A 26,841-nucleotide genomic window follows, 5' to 3' on the forward strand; every position below is an offset into this window, starting at 1 on the left:
ACTCAGGGAGAGTGTGGAGTCTCCTTCCTTGGAGGTCTTCAAGACCAGCCTGGATGTATTCCTGTGTGACCTGATCTAGCTGGACCTACTTCTGCGAGGGGGTTGGATTAGATGATCTCTAAAGCTCCAAGCCCTACCATTCTATGAATTCCCGATTGTTAAGACTCTGGTGTAAATGCTCACCCTTTTATGCTTGGGGGATTGCACAGAGAACCATTTGCGCTACTGTGTGTGTTACCGTATGCCTAATTTGTCTGTGTAGTATCTGAAAAACGTATACTAGGAGTTCTTAAATGAACAATAGTGCAACAAGAATTTTGTGAGAGATAATTAACAGAAATTGTTTTAAGATACTCTCAAATTGCTTGGAGATGACAGTATCTTTATCTGCCTCTCTTACTGTATGCAAGACAATGCTACATTTTATTAAAACTGTCTAACTTAAAATCCAGTAATGTCACCTCTCCATGAAAAGCCCATTAACAAAACATAAGTACTAAATAATCAATTTTTAATATAATATAGCTGAAGATGATAATGACAGATTGTATTCGTTAGGTGATAATACTAACAAGCAAATGTCAATCCAAAAAAATCACTTCAGTAGCTGCAGGGGCAAGTATTATAATTTGTCAGTTTAACTGAGATGTCTGATGTTTTCGCTAAATCAACTCATCCTAGTAAAAAAAGTCTGGAAAAAGGTTTTTTCATTAACATAGCCTAAATGCTAGACAGGTTCTCATTCATTTAAAATATGCTCCCTTCTCTACGGTTTCTGAAAGGCTCATCACAATCCTAACATTCTTATTCGCCAGTTTTAATGGTTTCATTTTGAGGCAAGTCATGAAAAGAATCAAATGCACATCAACACAAATACTCATTATGTGTTTCTCATACTTTCTCAAATACCTACATTGGTACATTTGTGCATATATCAAGACGCAACAATTTGCAGATTGCTTCTATGTTTTAAAATCAAACTGAAATCCCACTGTTTAATCAACTTGACTGTCTAAAACGCAATTACTTACATTTATTTGGTTTTTATATCTGTCAATGATGTTTAATAATATGTAAAGGATGCTCTTTGAATAGTATCTCAAAGGTCACATTTTCAAACTGTGGATCGAAGTGTGGAGGCTATGACAGGGTATTTCCACCATGCATCAAGTATGTGCGAATCATCAGTAGTAGACAGTGTGGAAAATAAGTATGTTTCCCAGGTTTGTTACAAAAAGAAAATAAAAAGGCACTGAGTATTTATTCCACATATGTTCTGAATCTCAATATTACTGGTGCTACAAATGCTTTCTAAATCACAACAGACATGAATAAATGTGCTTCGTTATGGTTTTGTAAGTTAAGGCTATTGACAACACACTAATTTTAACACTTTAGTTAACACAAGTTGCTAGCTTGATCATTTCTATGTACACTCGCAACCTAGAAAGGAAGTGCCCTCATTTGGACCAACTGCATTGAAGGCTAAACAGAAGAGCCATGAATCTTCTGCTAAATAACCTACCTTGCCTTATTGAACTCATTCAGCCAGAGAAAACCTTATTTGCTGTCCACTCAAAAAGTAACTCTCAGAAACACAATAAAATTAAGTACTGTGAAAAGCCAATAACCTTTCTGTTACCCCAGCTACCCCGAGAAACAAAGCTGCACATATTAACTATATCATTCATAGACTATGCTAGAGTAATTAATTAGCATACATATAAAATGGCAAAAGAAAATGAGAAGTTCTAAATTCAGAAACAAAACATTCTTTTGAAGTGTCTCTGAAATAAGGAACATGCCTTTTCTTTTTCAAGTGAAAAAAAATAATCAGCAACAAAATAGAGACACAGTTCCTGAAGAATGATTGACAATTGCATTCAACTGCTGACGTGATAAAGAGGCAGCTGGTAGAAGATGGTTAATAAAGAAACCCAAAATAAGCATCTAGCAGCCAATGCAAAAAACAGAGCATGTCTACTATGATACAGTGATATAAAGCAGGTGAAATGATGGAGAGCCCTTCCTTCATCCACAGAAGTGCACTGGTAACTCAGTGATCCCTGGTTAAGTCAACCAGGGTCAATACTGGCACGAGGACACATGATAAACCTAATGTGAGTCAGCAAAACCAAGACAAGTTGCAGACTGAGATACACTGGCCTCCGACAACAAAGTTGACTCAGCCTTGGCTTGTCAGAAGAAATGCCCAGTGTGTGCTCATTGCTGTTCTTAATGACAGGGGTCTCTGATCAGCATGGCAATCCACCTTCATCCTCTAAAGCTTTTTCTTTAAGACCTGCAAACATATTATCAGCTTTCAGCTGCAGTAGAAGAGAGGTCAAGTACAAGATGGCAAAGATACCGGAAAAGCCATGTCATTACTGTCTTTCTGAAACAAATGAAATCACATTATGTTTTACTTCATGCTCTACTACATTGATATCATTTGGAAAAATACCTGCCATATAACTGTGATAAAAGTGTCAGCTGAATTTAGACATATATTGTAATTATTTAGATCATGTGAGCAGATGGAGGCTTGCACTAGTAAGTCTTCGGATCTTGCTAAAGATAATCTAGATGTCAAATGTACCACACTTCAATATTTATTAATATTAAGAGGAAAAAAAAAGAATGAGGTTTACTGCAAATGCATTTAAACTTGGACTACTGAAGAGGAACAGAGCTTTTCCCTGTGTACCTTACTGCAAGAGGTATTACAGTGCAAATCTGCATGAGAGCTGCGTATTAGTAAGAATTTCATTTTTCTGCAGTAGTCAGTAGATTTTTTATTAGAAGTCAAGATTTTGAGTTGCATTCTTTTTCCAGTATTTATATTTATATGCTTTGCAGGGGGACCACATCACAGATAAATGGATTCTCTAACAGTCTTGTAAAAAAATACAGCAAACAATACTGAGAGATTCTCTGGGAAGAGAAGTGCTTCATAGCTGTGCTGTGTACTGGGCTATGTGATGGAGCTTTTCTGTCAGGGTATTTCTAATGCCCATGTGCAACATTAAGGCTTCAAGCTGAGCACAATAGAGGAAACAGCAGAAAGATACCACCACAACACTGAAAGGGAAAAGATCTCATTCCTCTGGCAATTAAGCATTCTCATATGGTAAGAGAAAAGATAAACAATGCAAATGCAAGTGAAAGATACACTTATACAGGTAGTTGCACAATTAGAAAATCTACCTATGTGAGTGTATATGCAATGTTTGCATAAATTACACAGCTGGTTAGGCACACGTATGTATGCAGCTGTTCTTGAGCTCAAGTGCATAATTCTTCTTAAAACACACTCTACACCATTTCCAGAATTGCTATTCCAGAAACAAGTGTTGTACAGAGAAACGTTAATTGAAAGAGGTTCTAAAGTGTATACGAGCTCCTTAACGCAAGTATTTCATCTGCCTACCTATGTACAGCAAGCAAGTTGGGTTTTTTTTAGGGTAGCAACATAATACAGCAAAAGTAATTTGAAACAAAGTGTAAAGCACTAGTCAACTGTGAAATCTCCCATCATACACTGAATTTAACAGCAATGGGATATTGGCCTCCAACAAGGTTAAGCATTTATTCTACTCACTGATTTAAATAAAAATGCCTTGTTGTTCTCAACTAAAGTAACATGTAGGGAATCAATCTTGCCTTCCTGAAGTGCCTTGCTAATGCTGCAAAAGATAAACAACAAACCCACCCTCATCCCCTCTGAATCCCACTTGAAACTGTGCAACACAGTGATGCTTAACCTTTACTGAGACTCTCCCAGGTCCTCCTGGTCGCACAGGGATCTCTAAGCATCCAGATATCTGCTGTTAGGCAATGAGAACAGGAAGTAACAACTCTGGACCTCACAAAACGCAGTTCCCTATGGAAATGCATTTTGCAATTGATTGCAGTCTCTAATTGAAGGCTCATCTGAAGCTGTGACTCTCAACATGCTTCTCCTTGCCCGAGTTCCTGATGTCTACTAATGCATCTGCCACTACAGGCTGGAAAGGGGGAGAAATTGCTGAAAGGCTCACTCTTCTTGCTGACAGGATCTTTGTGCAGACAGTGGGAGCCAGGAAAGAGCACCAAAGTGCGGCAGGTTGGAGTGGAAAAAAAAGATGAGAGGGAGAAAAGGACCTCCTGCTGCAAGATGGGGTGCAGGGTGTTAGGGAGGAGGGCTGAACCTGGCAGATACAGTTATCAGGGCTGTTGGCTTCACTGGAGCTCTCAGTATTTCCACTAGAATAGGCAGTACATTGTGACAAGAGTTACAAGGACTTTGGGATACACATGTATACAAAGGACACACATGTATACAAAGGACGTGAGGGAAGACAAGCTACCACAGCAAAATGAAGGGAGATGACAGCATAAAGAGTCTGAGAAACTTCAGAGGAATAAAACATGCATAAGCAATGGGCAAAAATACAAAGTCCCATAAAGAAAACAGACAGTGTTGCCAGCCCAGCTCTATCCTTTAAATCATTTCCACCACATTCAATCGCTCTGACAGATGCAACTCAAAGACCTAGCTGGATTATCTAAAACCAACAAAGTACTTGGTGAAGGCCATACGTGTACAAGAACAAACAAAACAATCTGACATTATTTCTACTGAAGCACAGTTCTTATCTCCTCTCTAAGGGAAATCAAAGGTTTCCTAAGAGCACATAAAGAAAATCAGCTGAAAAAACAAACACTCTTTGTAGGGAGGAAAAAAAAAAATAAAGTGAAATAAAGATGTTCTTTTCTCTTTTTCCCCAAAAGACATATATGGAAAAAAGTTATAGGGCAGGTTGGGTGAGAAAGCAAGATACTGCATAAGGCATATTTAATCTACTTAGCTTATTCTTTTTAACAAACACAATATTGATTCTTGGTTTGTGTCTGTTATTCATACAGTGGATTTTTTCCCATTCTTGCCTCAGGCAGTGATAAACCATACTAAAGGGTCACACAGACCAGTAACTATTGTATTCAGGAAACCTACAACAGCTCAAAATTGAAATACTTCCAGATAACCTGAAGTTCAAAAATGCCAATACATTTTGGAGGAAGAGAGAGGAAGTTGCATTTTACATTTGATGCTTAATGGCTTCTGTTCTTCTCTGTACAGTAGGTCACTTCATACTACTACAGCACCTGCAATGTGAATGCTGCTAAAACAAGTGCTTGTGCAGGATGTTTGACTTGACACATCATTGCACTATCTCAACATTTTATGCATTAATTTTTTAAGAGTAAGTATTTTTTTCCTCCTTGCCTAGATGCTGCTTCACTTCTATAGAAATGAAGCCCGGCAAGAGGTGAGCTTCATCCGAAAATAGATACACTTCTTTTTGTCCAAACAAGGGTCAAGTGTGCCTTATTTAATTTTATGCTACTGCGTCTATCAGCAACCAGCTAATCTACTCTGATACTTAACTTCATCTCAGGGTTGTACTGCAGCAACTTTGTGAACAACAACTACCTGGAAGCCATGAACATCTATTCAAACTTCCTTCCAGTGCTGCCCTGAAATCTCTTTTTGCCTGTTCTGTTTCCCAAGATCATAGCAATATATACAAAAGGAGAAACTTTATTCCAGGAATTGGATTGTGGGGAAAAATGGTTTAAAGTAAGGAAAACTTGAAATTTAGAACTCAATTTCAGCAAATCTGACTGGTTACAACTGTACATCTCACACTTTGGACACTCTTATCAAGTCTTCACATAGTAAAAAGTATAACGCAAAAGATGAAAGAGGTAAAATACAAAAAAAAAACCCCAAAACAAAACTCTTACTAAACCTTGATTCTTCTTCCACTTTCTTTCTGTTTTTTAAGGACTCCTTCTCTCACATCCTAATTATATATACTCCCGTTAGCACACCCTTATTGCAACACTTCTCTTGACTGACAATCAGCCCCTAGCATCAGTTGCCTTTTAAACAACCTAACAACAGTAATTGATCAAAAAAATAGCTCAGATCTCATCAGGTTCTTCAGTGTGCCAAAAGATCACAGCATTAATTGTCAAACAAGTATTTTTTAAATATATGATTTCTGCTAATATCTCTAATCTGCATTTCTCTCACAATTATGACTTTACTGAATCTTGCATACTTCAATCAAAAAGGAAATTAAACAACTAGTTAATGGCACTTCCAATTCCACCAATTTAATTCCAATTTCATCTTGATATGAACTTTTGGTCTTATTAACACTTGTTTTAAATAGCATTATCAGCATGTACACTGACAAGTTGTCAGTGTGTTTATTTTTTTAAAATCGTTGTACAAACAAATGTATTCTGCTTTGGCAAGTACTGGAAACTCTTAATGTTTAGAAAGGTTTAACAAATGTCAACATTTCTGGTTAGATTGACATTGGTAAATCCAGTTTCAGAATAAAATTATTTCATTTTGTGAGATGCCATTCTTTGTGTAGAATTATACCTACCAAACCAATCACATTTTCCAGGTTATTTTGAACAATATTCAAATTGATACAGGAGAAAGAAAAATGTCAATGCAAATAATAATTACTGTAGTCAGAAGCAATGCTCATATTTGAAAGGAAGGAGCCTATGCTATGGTTGGTTAGATCAAGCAGCCAAGGATCCAAACACTAAGAAATTCTTTTGTCCAGCAGCCCAGTACAAATCAGAAACTGATCTGGACAATTTAAATGTAAATTTCTTACCACCTGTCAGACATGAGATTTAGAGACCGCCACTTAAAAAACCAGGCATCTCCCACCTGAGTTTTTAAGTGAAAATTGACCTCCCACCTCAATTTCCTTGTAAATGTGGCCTGTTGCAGCAAAGGAGTGGTTTATACCAGTACTTTATTAAATTTAGCTTGTGTGTATGCTCAACATGAGGTGACCCACACCATGCCTGGGGAAAATGACACTTTTGTGGCAGATACTCACGCTTCACACCACAGTCAAATCCTCTTGGAAATGCAACATCGCAGGTATATCAGCAGCAAGCGCACAGAGAAACACTTTAACTTATTGGACGGAGAAATTTCATTAATTATTAAGTAATGAAACAAATCAGGAAAAATAAAAGATCTTTAATTAAGGGGAAAGTAAAAAGAAGGTGGGTCAGTTCAAAAGAGCTTTTTATGTAATCAAAATTGAATGTAAGTGTTAGAGTTGAGCTCACAGAGTGGCCTTAGATAATGGGATTTCCATCAATTTTATCAAGGAGTCTTCTCTATAAATATGATTACATTTGAGATAGCTTGCATTAACACGATGAGTGCACATGTCCAGACTGTGAAAAACACCACTGCAATATCGAGTTGGGTCGGCATTATTTCAGTTAATTATCAATATGCAGTCATGACCCTTCACAGGACGGCCAGGAATCAGTAAAAAAACCTCCAAAACTGCACGGAGAAGTGAAAAATATCACTGTATGGAACAAAATCTAGCTTGGCCAGGGCAATTAAGATGGATTTATAGAGATTTTACCTCAGTATTTCTTGCAAAACTTACCCCCTCATGAGGGAAAAGGGTCTCTCCCAGCTCCACACTTTACAACTGAAAAAGGCCTTTCAGAAACTCTCCTTCTCCCGCAGTAGCGATCACGGACAAGACGATAACGAATGTTTCCACGTTAAATTGAAACTTTATCGTATTTACAGCTGTCTGGCTAGGTCCCTCCTCCTGTAACCTGCGCAGGCGCTGAGGCGCGGTCGGCATGGCGGGGGCGGGCTGCGTGAGGCGAGGCTACCGCCCTCAGCCACGCCCAGCCGGTTCCAGCCGGTTCCAGCAGCGCCGCCACAGGGCGCGGCCCCGGCCCCGCACGCCGGAGCTTCAGAGGCAGCAGCTTTAGGAAGGGCGAAAGAGCGAGAGTGACGGAAAAAAACCCACCAAACGTGTGAGAAACAGCCCCACGAGCCCCTTTTGCCATGAGGGGGAAGAGTTTAGGGTTTAGAAGTGAGAGGGTGATGCTCTATCTTGAGCCTGGAAATGGGGGAGTGCAGGCAAGGCCTTGTCTCTCACTATTCAAAGCTACTTTAACTAGCTATAACTTAATTTTTCCCCAACTCAAGGCTGTTTTGCCCATTGTGGTACTTGACAAGTGATCTCTCTGTCTTTTATCTTGATCTACAAGCTTTTTCATCTTATTCCCCCACCCTGTCCTGCTGAGGATTGGCTGGATGGGTGTCTGGCAGCACACTACCACAGATTTCTCTCATAGAATACTCTTAAATTCTTCCACCAAAACACACAATTTGAAAGCCTACGAAATAAAGTCACAAGAACACGCAGAAAAACTACGTAAAAGGCAGAGAACGGAAAAGCCTCAATGAAAATATTTTGTTCATAATCAATAAAAAGTATTTTGGATTATGGGAAAGAAATCCTATTTTGACTTTGCTAGTCAGATTACAGAACTAATAGCCTGTCATTCTACAAGAAACAAGGTTGACTTTTACAGAGCAACTGTCAGAAAAAAGACCTCCACAACAAAGCAAGAGAACTCACAGCACTGATGTGGCAAAACCAACATGATCAATATCTAACGCTTATTTGAAGTATACATATTTATATGTGAGCTTTGCAAAATAATCTCATGCAGTTTGATGCTTATGCAAATAAAAGCTATTCAGCTTAAAGTTAATTACCTGGGGACAGGAAAGGAATAACGGACTTGAAGTTTGTAGGGTTATATCATTGAAAATCTGAACACTACTATTTAAAATTATTCCAAAAAGCAAATAAAGATGTAGCTGGTATCTAAAATAGCTAAGAATAAATAAACTATATTAACTCTGTAATAGATACTAATCTGTACATCCAGCATTTCACACAGAAAAAGTGGTGGGCATCCAAATGAAAGAAGGATCTCCAAAATTCTTAAGAGTCTAAGGAAGAGCATTTGTAGTCCTTCAGAAATCAGAGATTACCATTAAACCTCTAAGACACAAATGAATTTAAACAAAGACTAATTGCTGCAAGGCATCTGAGTTCACCCAAACACCACAAGAACAGACATGAACGAAAACTAAGAAAGTCCCTTCTCCAACAGGAATTTGGGGAAAATGTCTCTATACAGATGGAAAGAGCAGGAAGAAGAAGAAGAAGAAAAAAAATGCTAAGGACAGCAGTTGCACTACCTTTTGCCAACAGTTTCAAAACTGCTTAGAACACTGAAAAAAAGAGCTAATGTGCAGTAATAGTGCTAAGTCAAAGGAGGAAACAATGAATGTGTGAGCTTCTGGGACCTTTCTTGTGCTGAAATTTTAATATGGATCTTGTTTCCTATCAGTTCCCATCAGATTCCACATATACCCTTCTCATGTTCTGTGTATGCAAGAGTTGCATAGTACCACCAGGTACACACTGAAAGTAACTGATGATTCAAAAGGACTGAGGTACTTCTCAAAGTTCAGTAATCACATATTTGAAATCCCACGTGCCGATTTTAACAGAGCAAGTTTGGAGTGTGGAAAAACATCACCTTCTAAATGTGGGTTTAAAGGACGATGCTACTGCTTCAAGGATTGAAGCACAGTGTTTAATAAGTGGATATTTAGATTTGTTGTGAAGGAAGAGGAAGGCAGTTTCATCATTAGTTCTGGAATTTTAGAGTAAGAGAGAAGCCTTTTAATTTAGAGATCTAGAGACACTAATGTATTTAGTAGGCAGTGACAAAAGCAAGCAATAAATACGGAGTAACCTAAATAGCAGGGATCATACATTAAAAGTTACAAAATTAAGACTACACATGAAATTCAGGCAGAACCATTTTTGTTTAGTAAGTAGAAAAGCAGTGAAATATGTTGACAGTAAGTCATAAAAACAAATAATAAAAATAAGTAGGTTAAAAAAAAAATGTAGAGGTAAGAGAAAACTTAAGACACCAAGAATGATAAAGTGTGGAGCTAAGGCTGAAATATATTCAGAGCAAATATCAAGGTGACCTCTTCCCAGCTGGAGGCTTTGATACCACGAAACTCCAATAATTTGCGAAAATTGGTCTATTAAGTAAAAGTAATTCATTAGCCAATGTAATTTTTTAAAAGTAGATAATTTCTTGAAATCATATGTAATTTCAACATATGTTTATGAACTACAAGCCTATCTTTTATTAGCCTAAATGCTGATAGAGAAACATTTCTATCTATTCCTGCTCAGAAAATGTTCAGCTCAGTTAAGGTCAGCATAAATGCCACGTAATCAACATGGGAAACTCAGAAGAAGGTCAACCACTAGGAAAAGAAATCTTGAAAACATGAAACAAGCCAAGAAAGGGTTCAGAAGTTAATACTTCACTATCAAGTGCATAAAATTCCACAACTAGAGCAACACTGACTGCCCTTGGTGAGGTAGTTTTGAAAATGCTGGCATCACTGAATAAATTCAATAGTAGAGCAGGTTTCCTTGTCACTTATGCGTAACTTTGGAAAACATCAACTGAAAAGGTACACAGGGAATTGATGGAACTTTGTGTATGCACATAAACAGAGATTCTTGTACATTCAGGTTTGCCAGGTGTACATTGCTTCTTGGTTGCCAAGCACGGTAAAGGCAATCGCTGCTTCTGATTACCTATATTCAATACTACGGTGACGACTAATTAATCGGGCCACACAAGAGCAAGACTTGGTATCAGTCAGATTCTCATTAGGAATGACATGGAAGCATTGCCAACATGCACCCTCGTTATCTGCATCATGGCTAACAGCTTCAATTAGAAGGGAGCTCTCAATCTCACATGTCCCTTTGTGAAGAGCCTTCTATACAACAACAAAATATTGCTTTACTGAAAACTATGAAATGATAACTTAGGAAGCTGACAGCAGAACAAAACAGAGGATCCCTACAGCACTGGTCAGCATGTAAGTAGCATCACTGGTTTCTTCTCTATTGTACTTAGTACTGTGGAAAATGCAGCTTTTTTTCCATTTCTTTCTCACTTTGGGAACTAGGCTTTATTTTTCTAAAAGGGACAAAACACATCCTCTCTTAATTAAGCAATTCCTGTTTAGCAACCGATTTGTTCTTCTCTCTCATTCCTAAAGCCAGAAAAAAACCCAGAGGACCACAATCAGCTAGCAAATATAGCTCAAAATGTTGTTGGACTTTGAGCAGCAAATGGCCTTCAGCTAAAAAAAAGAAACCCCAAATAATATTCTGTACTTATAATGGTCTGCTATATTGTGTTTACTAGCTACAACAAAAAGAATACTTAAAAACCTATCAGTGGCATAATGTTTAGCACCTATTATGGACACAAGTATAACTACCTTATGGTAATTAAAGGCATAGGAAAATGATTAATGTTCTGAAGCCATAAAACTGCATCAGCTGAAGAGCTATTATGACTGCACTGTCTACAGCTCACAGCCTACACTGGGCAATTTACGCTGATATGCATTCTGCATAAAACTGATACTCATTTTACCAACATTGGATAATGAACTGCTACATAAAGCTTAAACTACACATCACACACTGGTCACCGCTGGAACAGTCCATTTAGTCTTATCCTAAGGATGCAACTATTTTTAAGATTAGGTTCTAGATCTATTCAGTATTTTTCTCATCAGAATGCCAAACAGTTCACACTATCATCATCTCCATTTTAGAAATACGCTTTTGATCATAAAAACTGAGAAACGGGAAAATGGATACAGAAAATGTGCTACCCGGCTGCCAGCTGGAACAATGTGCTGACATTTATACCGGCTCTTATTTAGCTCTGGGATGTCTGAAGCAGGCCATCCCCATGCAGGATCAGCCTAACATTATTCACACTGAACAGTACCTTCCACAAGAAGTGACCTTTAAGTGCGACTCAATTTGACTAAGCAAACCAGAATTTGTTTCTTTGACAGAACAAGTCACAATGTGTGATGAAAGACACTATTTTCCATATGGGCTACTTCCAGCTCCTTGAAAGTGAAGGTTTACTGTTCTCGTTTCAGAGAGAAAAGAAAATAGAAGGGGACAGAAAGTCTTCTAGTGCCACAGCATCACGTACAGTAAATTATTACCCTATAAATAGTATTCTGCATTATTTCTGCTAAAGGGTTCTTTCAAACATCACAGAGAGAATGAAAGAGTGATATGCTGCATTGTCCAAAACTAAATTGGAAAATGATAGATACAGTTTATCATCTAGTAATATATAGGAAAGCAAGCATTCCACTCTCTTGTGTATAAGTAATATATTGAAAGGAATGAAAAGACACACACAAATCATTTACAAATCAGACCTTAAAGTAATGTTCTTTCCGAGGAGCTAGATACTCTTTCAAGAAAAAGATAAAGCCTTCACTGTCCAAATGAACATTTTAAGAAAGGTATGATGCATTGGATCAGATTGCTCCTCTGCTGAAGTCAATGAAGTTAGAGTCAAAGTGAATAAGGTCAATTACAAAAACCTGCATCTGTTCCTGTAAATGCAATGGAATATTTCACAGCTAGCGCAAACCACTATAGCTTCTCTGAAACCATGGCATATTGACACTCCACTGTGAATTTACTTCTGTTTCCATTTTAGCTATCACATGAAAATCTAAAATCGTAGCAGTAGATAGTATAAAGAATATTATTATGAGTAAGTCAGTTAAAATAGGGTCTCATATTCCAAATATAACCCTAGAAGCCACATATGTGCTGCTCCATTCTAAGCAGCATGTAAAAAGAAAGCTAAATAAAATATCTACCAAAAGTTCTCAAGTGGGTTTTTTTTGTAGTTGACAGTGTAAATCTAGTTCTTCAGCCTGCTGGTTTTTCCTTTCCATCTGGAACCAACCTAGGTCCCATTCCTTAGGACAACTTCAGAGACTAGTTATCATTGCTCAGACCTGCTAGCAATAATCGTTGCTGTCACAAGCTTCTTGTGCAGTAGTCGTAACACATCCACCCCAACCAAGGAGCCATGTCAGTCTCTATGGGACCAGAACACAAAAATCACTCCTCACAACATAACTGTGCTCTTTCCAGGGATGTTGTGACTCTTCCTCCTCAAGACTAATTCAGGTGATCCCCATCCCATAGCAGTGATCAATGAGCTGCCGGGAGGCATTCAATAACCTTTATCTCAGCCGCCAAACCCCAGTGCGAGAGGGAACAGTTTGTTTATGGGTGGTGCTGGCGACAGGAACACCAAGTTCCCTCCTTCAGTCCAATAGGGTTGAATTGAAAGATTAAGTCTGCCATGCAGGCATGAGGCCTCATTTTTCTTCTGCGCTACACAGGTCGCCCCCTTCCCACAGCCTGTATTTGGTTGTGATTAATTTGTCAAGGCTGGCTATAGGATGGAAATGAAGAAATGGATTGCCAATTACAGTTAGTCTTCTCACAGAATATCCCTCGGACCGGTGCTATTCTGCAGTAGTGACAGCTCAGAAATAAACTGAATTCAGCTCTACTGAGCAGAAACCTGACCCAAAGTGTGTTATAAAGCAGAAGGTGACTTTCCCCCTCCCTTTCTCTAACCAGCTCTTCAGTAAATGGTTGACTTGTATCCTGCCTGCCTGGCAGGTACACAAAAAGGCCATCCACATTTATTTTTGTAGTCAACCTTGTTAAGGCGTACTGAACTTCTGACTTAACACTCTTCAACAAGGTGCTCATTTATTTCTGAATACCTCACCCTGAGTAAGCCTGAAGGGAAATTTAAGATGTATACCATTACTGCTAAGTAAAGAAAACCAGCAATGACTCTGTCCTGCACAGAAGCTCTTAAAAGCATTCAAACTTTCTCCTCAGCGGTACTTGCAGAAGGGTAAATTTTGACTCTTGCAGCGTTTCCTCTGCAGTAAACCTCACGTGTCCTCACAAGCTGTTTAATATTTCATGGCTACAGACAACTAGCTTAAATTGAAAAATCAGATTCTCACAGATTAATGAAACAGAAAACAATTCCACAAAAACCCAATTTCTAATTAATAATTATTAACATGGAATTTGATGAATAATACCTCAGTTCCAGCAACGCATGTACACAATTCATTTTATGCACTGATATAACCACCAGCAGATGACCCAAGTTGCATAAATTCAAAGCACGTGTACAAATCTAACTTCCTATTACCCTGGAAATTCAGTTAACCAACCAAACAAAAAAAATCCCTTTTCTCTCAAGAAAATTCAGACCACTGGAGTAGGCACTTCCTTCCATTGCTATAAGTCACTATGTTTTATACTATTGGCTCGGGTATCATGTTGTCAGACAGAAGAAAGGTGAATGTGTCCTCAACAGTCAGCAGCACACAATGCCTTTAAACACATTCTGAAGACAAAAAGGCACAACTCCTTTCCAGGCCCAAGGTGGCCTTCCATTTACACAACCACCACCAAGATCTGTGGCATGCAGAACTGCGGAATACGTCTTATTAACAGAATCCTGGCTTAGAAACAGGATTACTCATTCATTACACTGAATCATCCAACTTTGCTATTCTTCTTCTGCCTCAGCAGCAGTTGCCCTTTCCAATGATATATAGTAGTGTTCCTGTTTAACAAAGATGCAGAAAAAAGGACAACACAGTGAATGACCTTTAGAGGCAGAGACATCTTTAAGTTGTCCTTCAGGTGCTTTGATGAGACTCAGAATAGCAGGTCTATTCTGTTGATCTTTTCTTTCATTTCAGGAGAAACAGAATGTATTTGCCTGAACGGCGATACATTTTTACCTTTTGCAGGCTGCCTGAAAAAGCCCCAATATTCTCATGCCTACTTCCTTCCACGCTTCTTGAAGCAACTTTCAGACACCAAAGTGATGAATGAGAGATGACCTTGGTAAACTTATGTATTTGATGACTTTATTTATACCAGAGTGGTATTTAGAGTCTCCAACATTGACGAGACCCATTATGACATATGTTGTATAAATACACAGTAAGAGACAATGTCTGCTATGGAGACCAAAAAATTGGACAAATAAGCGGCAGCTCCACAATATTTTGTGGCCATACCTAGCCAGGCTTAACACTGTAGTGATATAGGAAAAGATGAAATGTTTTTCTAAGGTGTTTAATGAAGTCACAAAAGTTCAATAAGATACAGTTAATACCTTGGTGGTAAAACTACTTGATACATGTCAAACCACAAAGATTACTCCTAGCCAACTGCAGCATCTTGAAGCTTTTAAAAGCTACTTAAAGACACACAAGAATAGACTAATGTACCTATTCTGCTCTCATAGAGTAAATTTTAAAGCTGTGAGTGGGATTAAATATTAACTGAATACACTTAGTTTTCATTTGTAAATGTCAGATAAAACTATTGTGCAGTATTAAAATGATTGTGGGTGATGATCTAGGACTAAAAATCTCACCCTAGGCACTTCTTAGCTGCTAAAGTACAGAGAATGTGTGTTGTATAACTAAGATTACATACAAGACTAGTTATGCCACGGTGCACTAAATGAAATCGCTGCTAATACGACACACATCAGCTGTAGTGCAAGTTTTCAAACCCAGGAGTACTTTTACAGCTGTCAAGATGATATTTATTCTTCTTTAACTAGATTAATTTTATATTAAGTTCCTCCTTTCAAGGAAGCTCACTTGCATCATGAAATTTGACTGTAACCATTAAACTAGCTGTCTGTCTTTTTACAATGTGTTTAAAACTCAGAAGTAACATACTTCACATCCAATGTATTCTCTGTAGAAATTAGACAGCATGAAAAAGATGTTCTTATAATTACTAAGTTGTCACACTACGTTTCTATCACAAATACAGTTCAAAGACACCCACAACAACGTAATGTTCTCCTTTTGCAGAGAAAACCTTTGCTATGGCACCTGATGAGATCTCACCAAGCAGTCTTCAGGTAACGCTGTGATTCCCTGATACAAACCACATGTTTGCTCCCCTGACAAGTGAAAGAAGCTTGGAATCATAGAAAAACACAGGTTGGAAGAGCTAGTGCATCTCTGGAGGTTACCTGGCCTAGCCTGTTCAATGCAGGAATGATTTCAAACTTGGATGAGGTTACTCAGGGCCTCAGAGTGCTCTCAAAAGAATACATCTTTGTCTTGTGCTTCTGAATGCTGACTTCTCAAGATGAAATACAAACGTAGAGAAGCAGCCATGGATAGCAATACACACACTTAACTGGTTGATTTAGTCATCTGAATAGGTATCCAAATTATTAGACTAGTTGCTGGTAGCCTCCTAACCCGGAGACATCCAGTTTTATTTATTCCTGGGCCAGTTCATTCCTTTCTATGCATTTGAAGATAAATGAAGTGAAACTGCATAATTTTGAACTTGGGCATCCTTCTTCTGCTGGCTTCTTGCGTGATGCTGTGCTATGGTCCACCCTCATTGAAGCCAACACAAACAGGGGAATTCAGTAACAGATTGGGCTCTAAGTTTATGTTGGTAACGTGCTCTTTTCTAGGGGAAAGGGCAAGATTATATCAAAGAAAAAATTTAGATAGTGGTAATTGGGCCTTTTATTAAGTAGTATTTTGTACTTCATGAATCATGTTCGTATATCTTTACGATATCAGTGTCCACATATCTTTATTTTCTTCCTTGAATTAATTTCTTCACAATGTAACTTCAAAGAGCTTTAGCGTTTCCTGATTGTAAAGCCACAGAACAAACACAGAACCTGATCTTGTTGACATCAGCCAGGAAAATTCAGAAAAGGGAATTAAGTGATACTGTTGATACTGTAATACAGAGTTTTAACTTTCATCATGGTAATTGAAGAATCCTTAACTCTTTGAACAGAAAACCACAAATAAACATTGTATCCGACCAGACGAAGCCCTGCTTGTGATACCAGCAATATGTTTTTATGAATACCAGTGATCTTTCTCAGCTCTTGTATTCTTTGCAGAATAGTTTGCCTGCAAATAAGAAATACAAAAAGTGAAAGGAAAGAGAGGAAAAGTGCCCAAAGTGCAATGTGGTTTTGATGCTTTTGGAGATGTTACTGGCTTTTCTTCTACGGTCTGCAGATACCTATACAGCTCATTGCAAAGGCAACTAGATGTGAGCCATGCTAGGAGCTTCAAGATGTGTGCTGCTATGAAGTCAAAGCAAGACAGCACACAAACAGTTGTTTCTTGCAGAGTAGAACCAAGACAGTGAAGTTCAAGAACATGGGCAGAAGTTGCAGGATTGAAGGTGGCAATTAATATATACAAATATAAACTCAGAGCAGTGAACCTAAGAAAGCAGCCAGGCTTCCCAGACTCTACAAAACCTTCAGTTCTTCATGCTTTTGATGATTTTAGAAGAAAAAAAGATAATAAAGTAATGACATAGTCTTTCTATATCTTCTGAAAAAGGCAAAAGACAAAAAGTGAGGCCACAAGGCAACTGAGTATTCAGTGTTCAACAGTCTAAGCTTTCGCAGGGAAATTTTTAAGGACAATCACTAAATGCCTTTTTAATGAAGGACAGGATTTGTCCTCTGGCACTCAAGGGAAATGCTCTAAGTTAGACCAGTCAGCAAGAACTTCAGAACAGATAAAATTCTAGATAGCCTTAACTACAATATCCATAAAATGCCAATTTCCACTGAAGAAGAGAGCTTATTAAGTCCCTCATCTGGAATCAAGTTTGAGCTTCTCCTTGCTAAATGCATCACATGAATGTTAATTTTAGACTACTGAGAGCTCATAGATTTACACTTTCCAGTAATAATTTTTTTAGCATTTAAAATATGGGAAGAGACCAATTAGTATCATGGCCACTACACTGTCTGAAATAAGAACACTGTTAAATAATGCATGCAACAAATTTTTATACAAGTAGTAATTAGATTTCTAGGATTACTTGAATATTATAATAATCATTCCGTAGCTGTTGCTATTATTAATTTAAATAATAATCTCAGTTAACTGATGATCAGTCCCAAAAGGAGTGTCAAAAAATGAGTTATCACATTAACTTAATTTTCAGTAAAATATTGTATTACCCTAATTATGGAGTAAATAACAAAATGCAATTAACTTCCCAATGAGTTACAAAACATGACCATTAAAATCACACAGTACTGTCAGAAAAGTTGATGCAGTCGGAGATGAGGGATGAGGAGCTGCTGAGAGAATAAAAAATTGGCTCAGTTCAAAGCAAATCTTTTTAAATGGGAACTTTCCTTACGTAACCTACTGGATTTTCTTCTTTTTTTCCCCCCCTCAGTCAGAGAGAACTTTTATGACAATATCCATTTTCCTAGGTCACCGGAATTGACATCAGAACATTCAAGTGCTGCCGATCACATACAGCATCAGGCTGTTGTGATGACTACAGGGAATCAAAGCACTGGACTAGAGATAAAGACAGCTTCATAGTTACTTATTATACATTTGTGTAGAGTGGCTGTGAAAAATTTACAGCTAACTCCTTTCTCAGAAAGATGACAGTGCAACCCTTATTAGAACTGCTCATTAAAGAAATACATATCTTAGGAATGAAATGCCAACAGAAAAATTAGAAGAAACAGATGGGAAAGATGGAAATAGACTGCCTCAACCTTTAGCCCTGTGTCAGGAATTTATTTCTGCCTTTGAAAACATTTGGTTTAGTCTTCTGATGGAGATTTTCAGAGGGCTTTTATAATCCTTCAGTAGCGCACCTGTCGGTTAATCCCTTGTTATAATCTATCTTGGATCACCTCACGGGGAGAAGAGCTGATGGATACGCTCCCAGCCCTCTGCAGATTGGCAGGATGAATCGTTCTTTGGAGGACGCGCTGGAGGTCAGGACAGCTGTGACATGAGCTGGCACCAGACCAAGGGACTTCTCTCCCCAGATAAAGACAAAGCAGAGGATCTGCGTTACCTCCCTGCATCCTGCCTTGGGAGCGTATTACATGCTTCTATTTCCTACACACACCGCATACTTGTTTTTCTTTCCTTGCTTTTCAGACTGTCCTTTAGCAACAGATAATAAATGTAACCTTGTAATATTTTGCTGTGACCAGGCCAAAAGCTACAAGTAAGCATTAAGTGCTCTGATTCTAAAAGAAACAAGTCTTACTCCGATGTAATAAGGGTATTTAAAGTGTGGTGAACCTGTGTTTCCACTGCCTAAATCACCGCAGACATCCTGCACTTTCATGGCTTTTGGTCTTTTTCTTTCCCTTTCTGTGTTTTTAAAAGAAATGCAAATCTACATTCATAACAAAATCTAAGAGTTGCCATTACCTTTTTTTTCCTTGGAAGGGAAAGAAATACTAACTGGAGAGTTTTCTCTAAGTTTTATCTTCCCCCTCTCCCCCTTTTCTTTTCCTCCCTTAAGTTTAAAATAACATTTAAATGCTTGCTTATGTTGCCAGAGAGCAGTTTCTGTTGCCAACATAAGTATCTAGGAACAGGAGCCAAACCCTCTATTACTGTAAAATAACAGTAAGGTAACAAGTAGGTGTGCGCAGACCGTAACATCTTCAACTCCTTCCATATGTAGTCCACCCCATAATTATCTCTCAACAGAGTACTGTGACAAACATGAACATTCCTGACTTCTCATATCCATCTGCAGAGCCTTGTTTGAATTTTGCAGCCCGTAAGGTTTGTTGCACGGCATCAGACATCCTTGTTCACTTTGCAGGCTGCAAACACTAGAATTTGTGGATAGCTTCTTAAAGACATGATAATGAGGTGCTCCTCCATAAAATCCACTGAAGAAAGGCGCTCTCTTTTCTCCTTCTGGCAGTACCTCAGACATAACAAGACGGTAATTATGGGGAAAGTGGATGTGTAAATGGTGATTCACTGTGTAGAAGGTGAAAATCTGACACAATACAGCCTGAAATAATACTTTTTACCCACTGGACTACAGATTTGTCTGTGCTCTTTTTTTTTTCTCCTCTCTCTCTCTTTGCAATTTTTTTTAAACTGATAATAAAATTGCCTTGAAAAAAGGGGAAAAGACACACAATGTAAGGAAAGCTCTAAAAATCTAGCTGGCCTAGAGAAAAGCTGTGACAAGCTTAAGATTGCACTCTTGCTCATGTTAGAGTATTATTGAGCAGCTACCAAAGATCTGAACTCGAAACTCCCGTACCTCCCTAATGATAAGGGAGCGATGCAAGCCTTCTGTACTCCTCCCAAAGTGGTTTTGTTTAGGAAACTTCATGCTCTTGATAGAAAGGAAAGCACTTATTGCAACAGGAAAGAGTAACCAGGGATCCATGGGGATACCAGTCTTCAAAATCTTTACTTTCTCAGACTGATTATCAGTTTATAAGCATATTAGAGATGGCTGGGATCTCTTAGGATAAAGATACATTTCTTTTCTGAGTTTGGTTTTGCTTTGTGAGTTTTTTTCCCCCTCAAAGTGCCTGTGGGTAGACCTTTACTTGTTTTGCAGTCCTTATACAAACATTCCATATTGGTTGCTTTCCACTTTTTTTTTTCCCTCCAAGATTTAATCCCTCATTTGAAGCTATCAGACTTCTAAAACAAAGATCCCTCATGAGTGAATTTGTTGCCAGCGTTCTTTAAATAGGAGCACATTAAAATCAAAGTTTTGACTCCTGGCATGGGGCCTTAATGGTAAATAGCCTTCTGGAGGCTTTAACTCGTTCAAGCTGGAACATCCACAGTGCTATGGATGGAGATGGAGTGTCAGGAACGTGTCTGGGGAGGAAAGGCAGACCTTGTCTCTATCCAACACCCTTCTCATGAAAAGCAATCTGCCCTTAGCTAAAACCTCAAGAAGAAGATTGCTTGCTTGTTTCTTCCCGGTTTCTTTTTTATGGGAGAAAAGGAATGCTTTGCAGTGATACGAACAGGAAAGGATTGCTCTCCAGAGAAGCGTGACTACTCTCTCCTAACAGCAAAAGAAAAGGCAAGCATTTAAAAGTGTTTGGAGCAGAGTGTAACCCTGCAGATTCTTAAATTGCATATATACTCAGTTGATCTCTTGCAAATTTGTCCACTTCCATTTGGATGCGAAACAATTCTCAAACCAAAGGTTTCTGAAGAAGCAACACTTGTTCATATGGATCTGAGGTGAGAAATCAAGACTCTATATTCCTTCAATAATGTTTTATTGGGTTAGTCCAGTGTTAACTGTACAATACATAAAACAATACTCATCAAGGCCACCCGGAATGAAGTTGATCCCCTTGCTTGTCTAGACACTGCCTTTAGATAAAGGAATGTGCCTGTATGGAGGGGAAAACCCCAACAAAAGCAGAAGGATGAAAGCATAGCTTTGTGGGTTTGTGGGGTACTTTACACCTCAAACACACCACACTTAGTAATTCAAGCACTGCAACTGCTATCAAACATTCTTGAAAACACTGACACCTCAAGTCTGATGCAAGGCTGCCTGCTTAATTAGTACTCTGAGCCAGTACAACTGAGAGTCTGGAAAGAAGTATTTTTTCACAAAGGAAAAGTGTTTATTAAATTGTAAACAATAAAATCAATCAGAGATTGTATTAGTTAGAGATGGTATTGCATATTATATGAATTTTAGCTGAACTGTGCCTTAATTCACTTCCAAAGGTGAAAACATCAAACACTTACTGAAAAAGCAGCTGCCACATGATACAACCCTTCAGTAATGCCACAGCTTTCCAGTTAAAATCAATGCTAACTTCAAGAAAAGCATCTGTTACCTCAGAAAAACAGAGATCCTTTCCACCTTTCTTTACTGACTTCAGGGAAATACATTCCTCACCTGTTAAGACCTTCCTTTTCTATTAACTAGGCCAATTCTAAAAGAAAGTAAACTATTATCATTTGTACATTCCACTTGCTAGTAATTTCCACATATTTACACCATGTCTTGTCTGGTTTTGTAAACTATTAATAAAAAATGAGCAAATAACAACAAAACGAACAACACTTAAGCCAAAGAGTCAAGAACTAAAATGCTGAAATTTCAAGAGGGGACCTGAACTGACCAAGGCAGAGCTTTATCTGAAACCAGATTGCTGTTCAGTGACTTCTAGTGTGTGGAAATGGCATCTGCATGTTCTTCTGCAATAATGAAAAGTGCAGTTCAAGTAGAAAAGGATACAGCACCCAAAGTAATTTAGATTCAACCTTCTGAAGCCTAATTTAGACAATTTTAAATAAGAGGTCCTTGAAAAAGAAGAAACAACTTGTTTTTTAATTCCACTGCATCTGCAGTATCTGATGAGGCAAAACTTACATTGCTTCATCAAAAAACTACCACATGTTATTTCCACACAGCAGCAGCTACGTCACACTACAGTGTTACATGACGACTGCTTTACTGCTTTCTTATTCATTTATTGCTTGCTGCTTAGCATGTTTCTCTCAAACTTTTCAGCTGTACAAGTAATCCAGCCTGCTTTCATTTTGTATGCCTCTACTGAACATCAATGAAAGATAAACCAGCCTACGTTATTTTACAAGGAAAAAACGTTTTTGTCTCTCCGTAATTTACACATCCTCAAATTGCTCAGTACTTGATTCTAAATATTCAACACCTGCTCTTTTTCCTCCCTCAAATATCATGCCCACTTCTTCCACAACATCAACCAAAGAGGCAGCTGACTTAGTGATGGGTTGCCTTAAGATTACGGCAAAGCAAGTGAGGGACTTTATAACAACCCTTTCCCTCCAGCTCTTTAGGCAGTATTAATCTGCACGTAAATTGATAAACTAAAAATGTGGAAGCACAACTCAAGGAAGCTAAGGCAATTTCTTGTTATTCTAGCAAGCTTGCTTGAGGAAAACATACTTTATTCCTGTCTTGGACATTGGGGAGTCTTGTTTGCTTGTTTTCTGGATGGAAAGTTTTGCTCAACCCCCATTTTTCTCCCGTTGAAGGCCCAGCAGCGTGTTTAAGAGGTAATGAAGCTGCAGAAGTGTAATCACAGTTGTGGGCCTCAGCTCAACAGGCTAAGGTTTGTGCACAACAGCATCCCACTGATTAGCACACTAGGACCCAGTCAAAGACTTTGTTATTTAACACAGTACAAACAGATTTGCTAGGTAAAATGACTGATGAGACATGAATTACTGATATGAAACATCGCTGTTTAAAGTAGCAATAACAGGAAAAACTGAGTAAGCAATAAGTGGTATCTAAGATTTCACTTACCATAAATTCCTGTTGAAATACAGGGAAAGGCCTGCAAAACAAACGAAAGAAAAAAATCATTGGTATTTCCATTTGTCCATTTTTTACCAAAAGCAAAGGTATTTTTAAGTGCCTGTTTTCTCAGCACCCAGAGATTACATGTTGTAGCCTTCACTGTTACAACAGTCAATGCGCAGTCATTTTCATGTCACAGATGAAGAAAACATTCCATGTTTTCCTTGCTGCCATGTTAATAAAGCCACATTCTTTTCCTCATCTTGAGCTATCAGCAACATTTGAACCCAGAATCATTACGAAAACTGCCTTTTGAGCTAAAAGTTAATGTCAGGAGAGGAAAACGAACACCATAAACCTTTGTAAAAAAATTAAAAGTCATCTTCTCTGGGTACAGTGAGACAATGTTTCTACAGCAGTAACATAAGTTTGGCCAGCTTAAACCCTGCCCTGCCCTCCCCTGCCATGTCTTCCTTCACTTTAACAACCTCAGTTGTTCCTTTTTAACCTGAGTTCTTTCAGACATGTGGTTGACAGTGTGACCCAACACAGCTGTACTGGTACAAATCAAAGTCTTGCAAACTGGTGCAGGGACAGGCACTAGAAAGTGCTGAGTAAAAAAGACTGGGTGCATTTTTGGGTCAGCTTTGACACTAAGAAAATGCATCGTGCAACAAGAGATGGTTATAGATGCTTGTGCCTGCTCCAACGACAATTTACATTTCTCCTAGCTCTGCATGTTTAGAGATTTGCATTTCTGTGAACCAGACTCAGTTTTCCACCAAGTGAAACTGAAGCCCTGCTACCTTGTGGTTTCACAAGGGAGACAATTTTCTTTGTGTGCAGTTGATATGTGATATCACCTTTGCCTCCCACCTCTGGACTGACAGCAAACACAGCTCAAAGGTACAAGAGCACCTGGGACCAAAGTCTCGAATATCCACCCTCAGGCTCCCTCCAGATCCCCTGGCGATGAGTCATTGTACAAAAGAAAGGAATTCTTCTTTACTTAATCATACAGGAAAACATTATTCAAAGCTAATGCTTGCTTTATATTTAACTAGGGAATTAATTAGGGAATGGTGATTAAGAAAGGAGAGGTCTAATGGAAAGAATACATCCTCCCCTCCCCTCTGAAAATACTTCAGTAAAATAAAGTGGTGGAGAATTACGGTCTCATTCCTTCTCACAATCACTACAACTTACATCCTGAAAAATACTTAGCTTTGTAGTTTGTACCCAATAAATCACAATGGATCAGCTCTTTAAGGAAATGAGGAATGGAGAAGAAAAAACCCCAACACAGACGGCTACACAGCTCATGCTGAGGTGGCAATAGATGCTCCAGCAACAAGAGAGGGGCATAAAGGATGACTTTGTCCAGTTTAACAACAGACTTTAAAATTCACTGCTGTTGAAGTTTCCCACTAAGAGGTAACTGCTCCAAACAAGTGTTTTGGTTTCCATTCTTTTCCACAAGTGGAGCCATGATTCGGGGGTTCTTGGCGGCCACACAGAACGTGTAACTGAGTGTTCAAGGTTCCTTCTCTTACCAGCCCCACTGCTCTGGGCAAGGGGCAACAGTCCTGCAGCACCTCTGAAATCCCCTCAGTCCCACAGCTCCTTGGGCAACACCACACACACGTGATGCCTGTTGGAAGCAGCAGCAGCACCAACAATGCCAGATCCCCATCCGTGTGGCAAAGTCACTCATCTTGGGAGCACGGGCTGAGGCAGCCCCAGGGGCAGCCAGAGAGCACTGTGCACCAGCTCCCCCCTTATCACTGATGATTTATCACCTGCACACAGCAAAGAGTATCCACCTGATGTGACATCCAAGAAAGATGCAACCACTTAAAGCCCTGATGGTAATCATCAAGGCATTTATGAGACTGGCTGCTGCACTGTGGGGCAACATCTCGCAGCCATGTTTACTGGGGCCCCTGGAGCCATGTGCCTGAAGTCTCAAGGAACTGTGTGTCCCTTTCAGCACTGCTTGGAGAAGATTAGACTATGGCATTTTTGGCACCCCATGGCAGAGCCTTGTCACGTTCATTCACCTCCAGTCACAGAACACACTGCTCTGAGGCTGGTGAGCAAGCTTCAGACAGCACTTTGTGCGGTGTGCATGTTTCTTAATGCCTACTTTAAAACTACTGTGTAGACACATCATAATCATTACCTTGCTTTCAGTTTCTGTCACTCAGCTGAAAAGTATCTGAATGAAGCTACAAGAGTGTGTAAAATCCCATCGAGCTCCTTCCAAATACCGATCTGTGTCATAACTCAGATGAGCTCTGCCCTCTCCCTCATTCAGAGATGATCATGGCATATAACCACCAGACGTAATTTCCTACAATGTGACAGTGCTTTTATTCATTCAAGAAAGGCCCGTGCCTGAGATCACACATCAACTGTGTTTCCTCTTGGCTCCTAGGGAGACAATTTAGTCTGGATGCCAGGTTGAAATTACTGGCAGAGCAGTAATGGGGAACTCACAGCATGGATATCAACATACTACAATATTTGGCTTATGGACAAAAGATGTTACTGTTTCTAACCTTTTCTGTGCATAATAATATCTTAATTATATATTTGATTTCAATAAAAAATTCCATTTCACAGCAGGAAACATTAATTCCTATTTCTGCAATAAAATGTTTCTCATCTTAATTTGTTGCTGGTAACTGCTATTTAGTGACTAACCTTTAATTTCTTTGCTACTGAAATAGCGTGTTTGCTTTATTTTAGGACTAATAAGAAATGCTACCCTGGTACCACTCAAAATGGATACAACTCTGGAGTAGAACACAAGTAATACCAGCGAGAGCTTCCTACTACCACGCTGCTGCCATCATCTAAAGAAAGAGGCCAAATTAAATCATCTGTGTGAATACTGTAAGACTGAAATTGATTTAATTCCTGTAGGATAGGATGCAGGAGCTCAGCCTCTGGTACTTTTTAATCTACTGCTTCTTTACTAAGGCTATGGCAGCAGTGCTAATTAGGATGAAATGTAATGCAGTTTCATGAGGAAAATTTACAATAGTCACCATGCAGAGGCCAAGTTGGTCTCTAAGACATTTCAATAAGGGGGACCTGGGTATTTAAATACTTAAGGGCTTGTCTACAACAAGGGGTTCTAGTTCACACTGAGCTGCAAAGTAATAACTGCTGTACATTAAACGAATACAATTGTTATGTCTACATGACCAGATGCCTCCTACTGCAGTCCTAATCATTGCTACCACAGAGCAAGGACTTCCTTCAAATTAAATGCTCAGCATTTTGCACTGGCATTCCCAATGTCGTTTCTGCCACGACCATACCACATACAAGGTAAGCACTTTTATTCCAGCACATAATACAGCAGACAAAAATAACATCAAACACAAATTGAGCTTTCTCTGATTTCACTGCATCACCTCATGAAGCAGACTATCTAATACTCACGTTTGAGAGCCATTCTCTCATGCAACTTTCATTACTAAACCTTCACAGAAGACTCATTAACTTTTAACAAAGTCTTTGTTTTTACTAAAACTGCAAGTAGAAGCTCCTGAGCTGTCTGCCTTTATCCCCCTGACATTGGTAGGAGTTACCTGTTCACAGCCTCTCCATCTGACCTCCTCCCTCATAATTGGCAGCAAGTGGGAAGTTGCCCTGCGTCTTGGCATTGAGCACTGCACCAGTGCAACTCCGTTTTCCATAGTGGCCAAGAAAATGATACGCAGTTATTTCTCTTTGCCTGTTTTGTATGGACTCAGAAATAATTAACTTGCCTTTCACTTTGGAAAAAACTATCCCTGGAGCATCTTTGCAGCATTAATAA

At 38.8% G+C, this 26,841-nt stretch overlaps 1 protein-coding gene across 2 annotated transcripts in view; it reads right to left on the minus strand.

The window, feature by feature from the left end:
- MACROD2 (mono-ADP ribosylhydrolase 2) overlaps positions 1–26,841 on the minus strand; it is an 858,454-nt gene that overhangs the window by 257,273 nt on the left and 574,340 nt on the right. For both annotated transcript variants that reach the window (XM_061989226.1, XM_061989225.1), the window contains exon 7: positions 23,016–23,046. In XM_061989226.1, the coding sequence (XP_061845210.1) occupies positions 23,016–23,046 (31 nt within the window). The remainder of the gene's footprint in view (positions 1–23,015; positions 23,047–26,841) is intronic.

The sequence above is a fragment of the Colius striatus genome, chromosome 2 (assembly GCF_028858725.1).
Source record: "Colius striatus isolate bColStr4 chromosome 2, bColStr4.1.hap1, whole genome shotgun sequence".
NCBI classification, from domain to species: domain Eukaryota; kingdom Metazoa; phylum Chordata; class Aves; order Coliiformes; family Coliidae; genus Colius; species Colius striatus.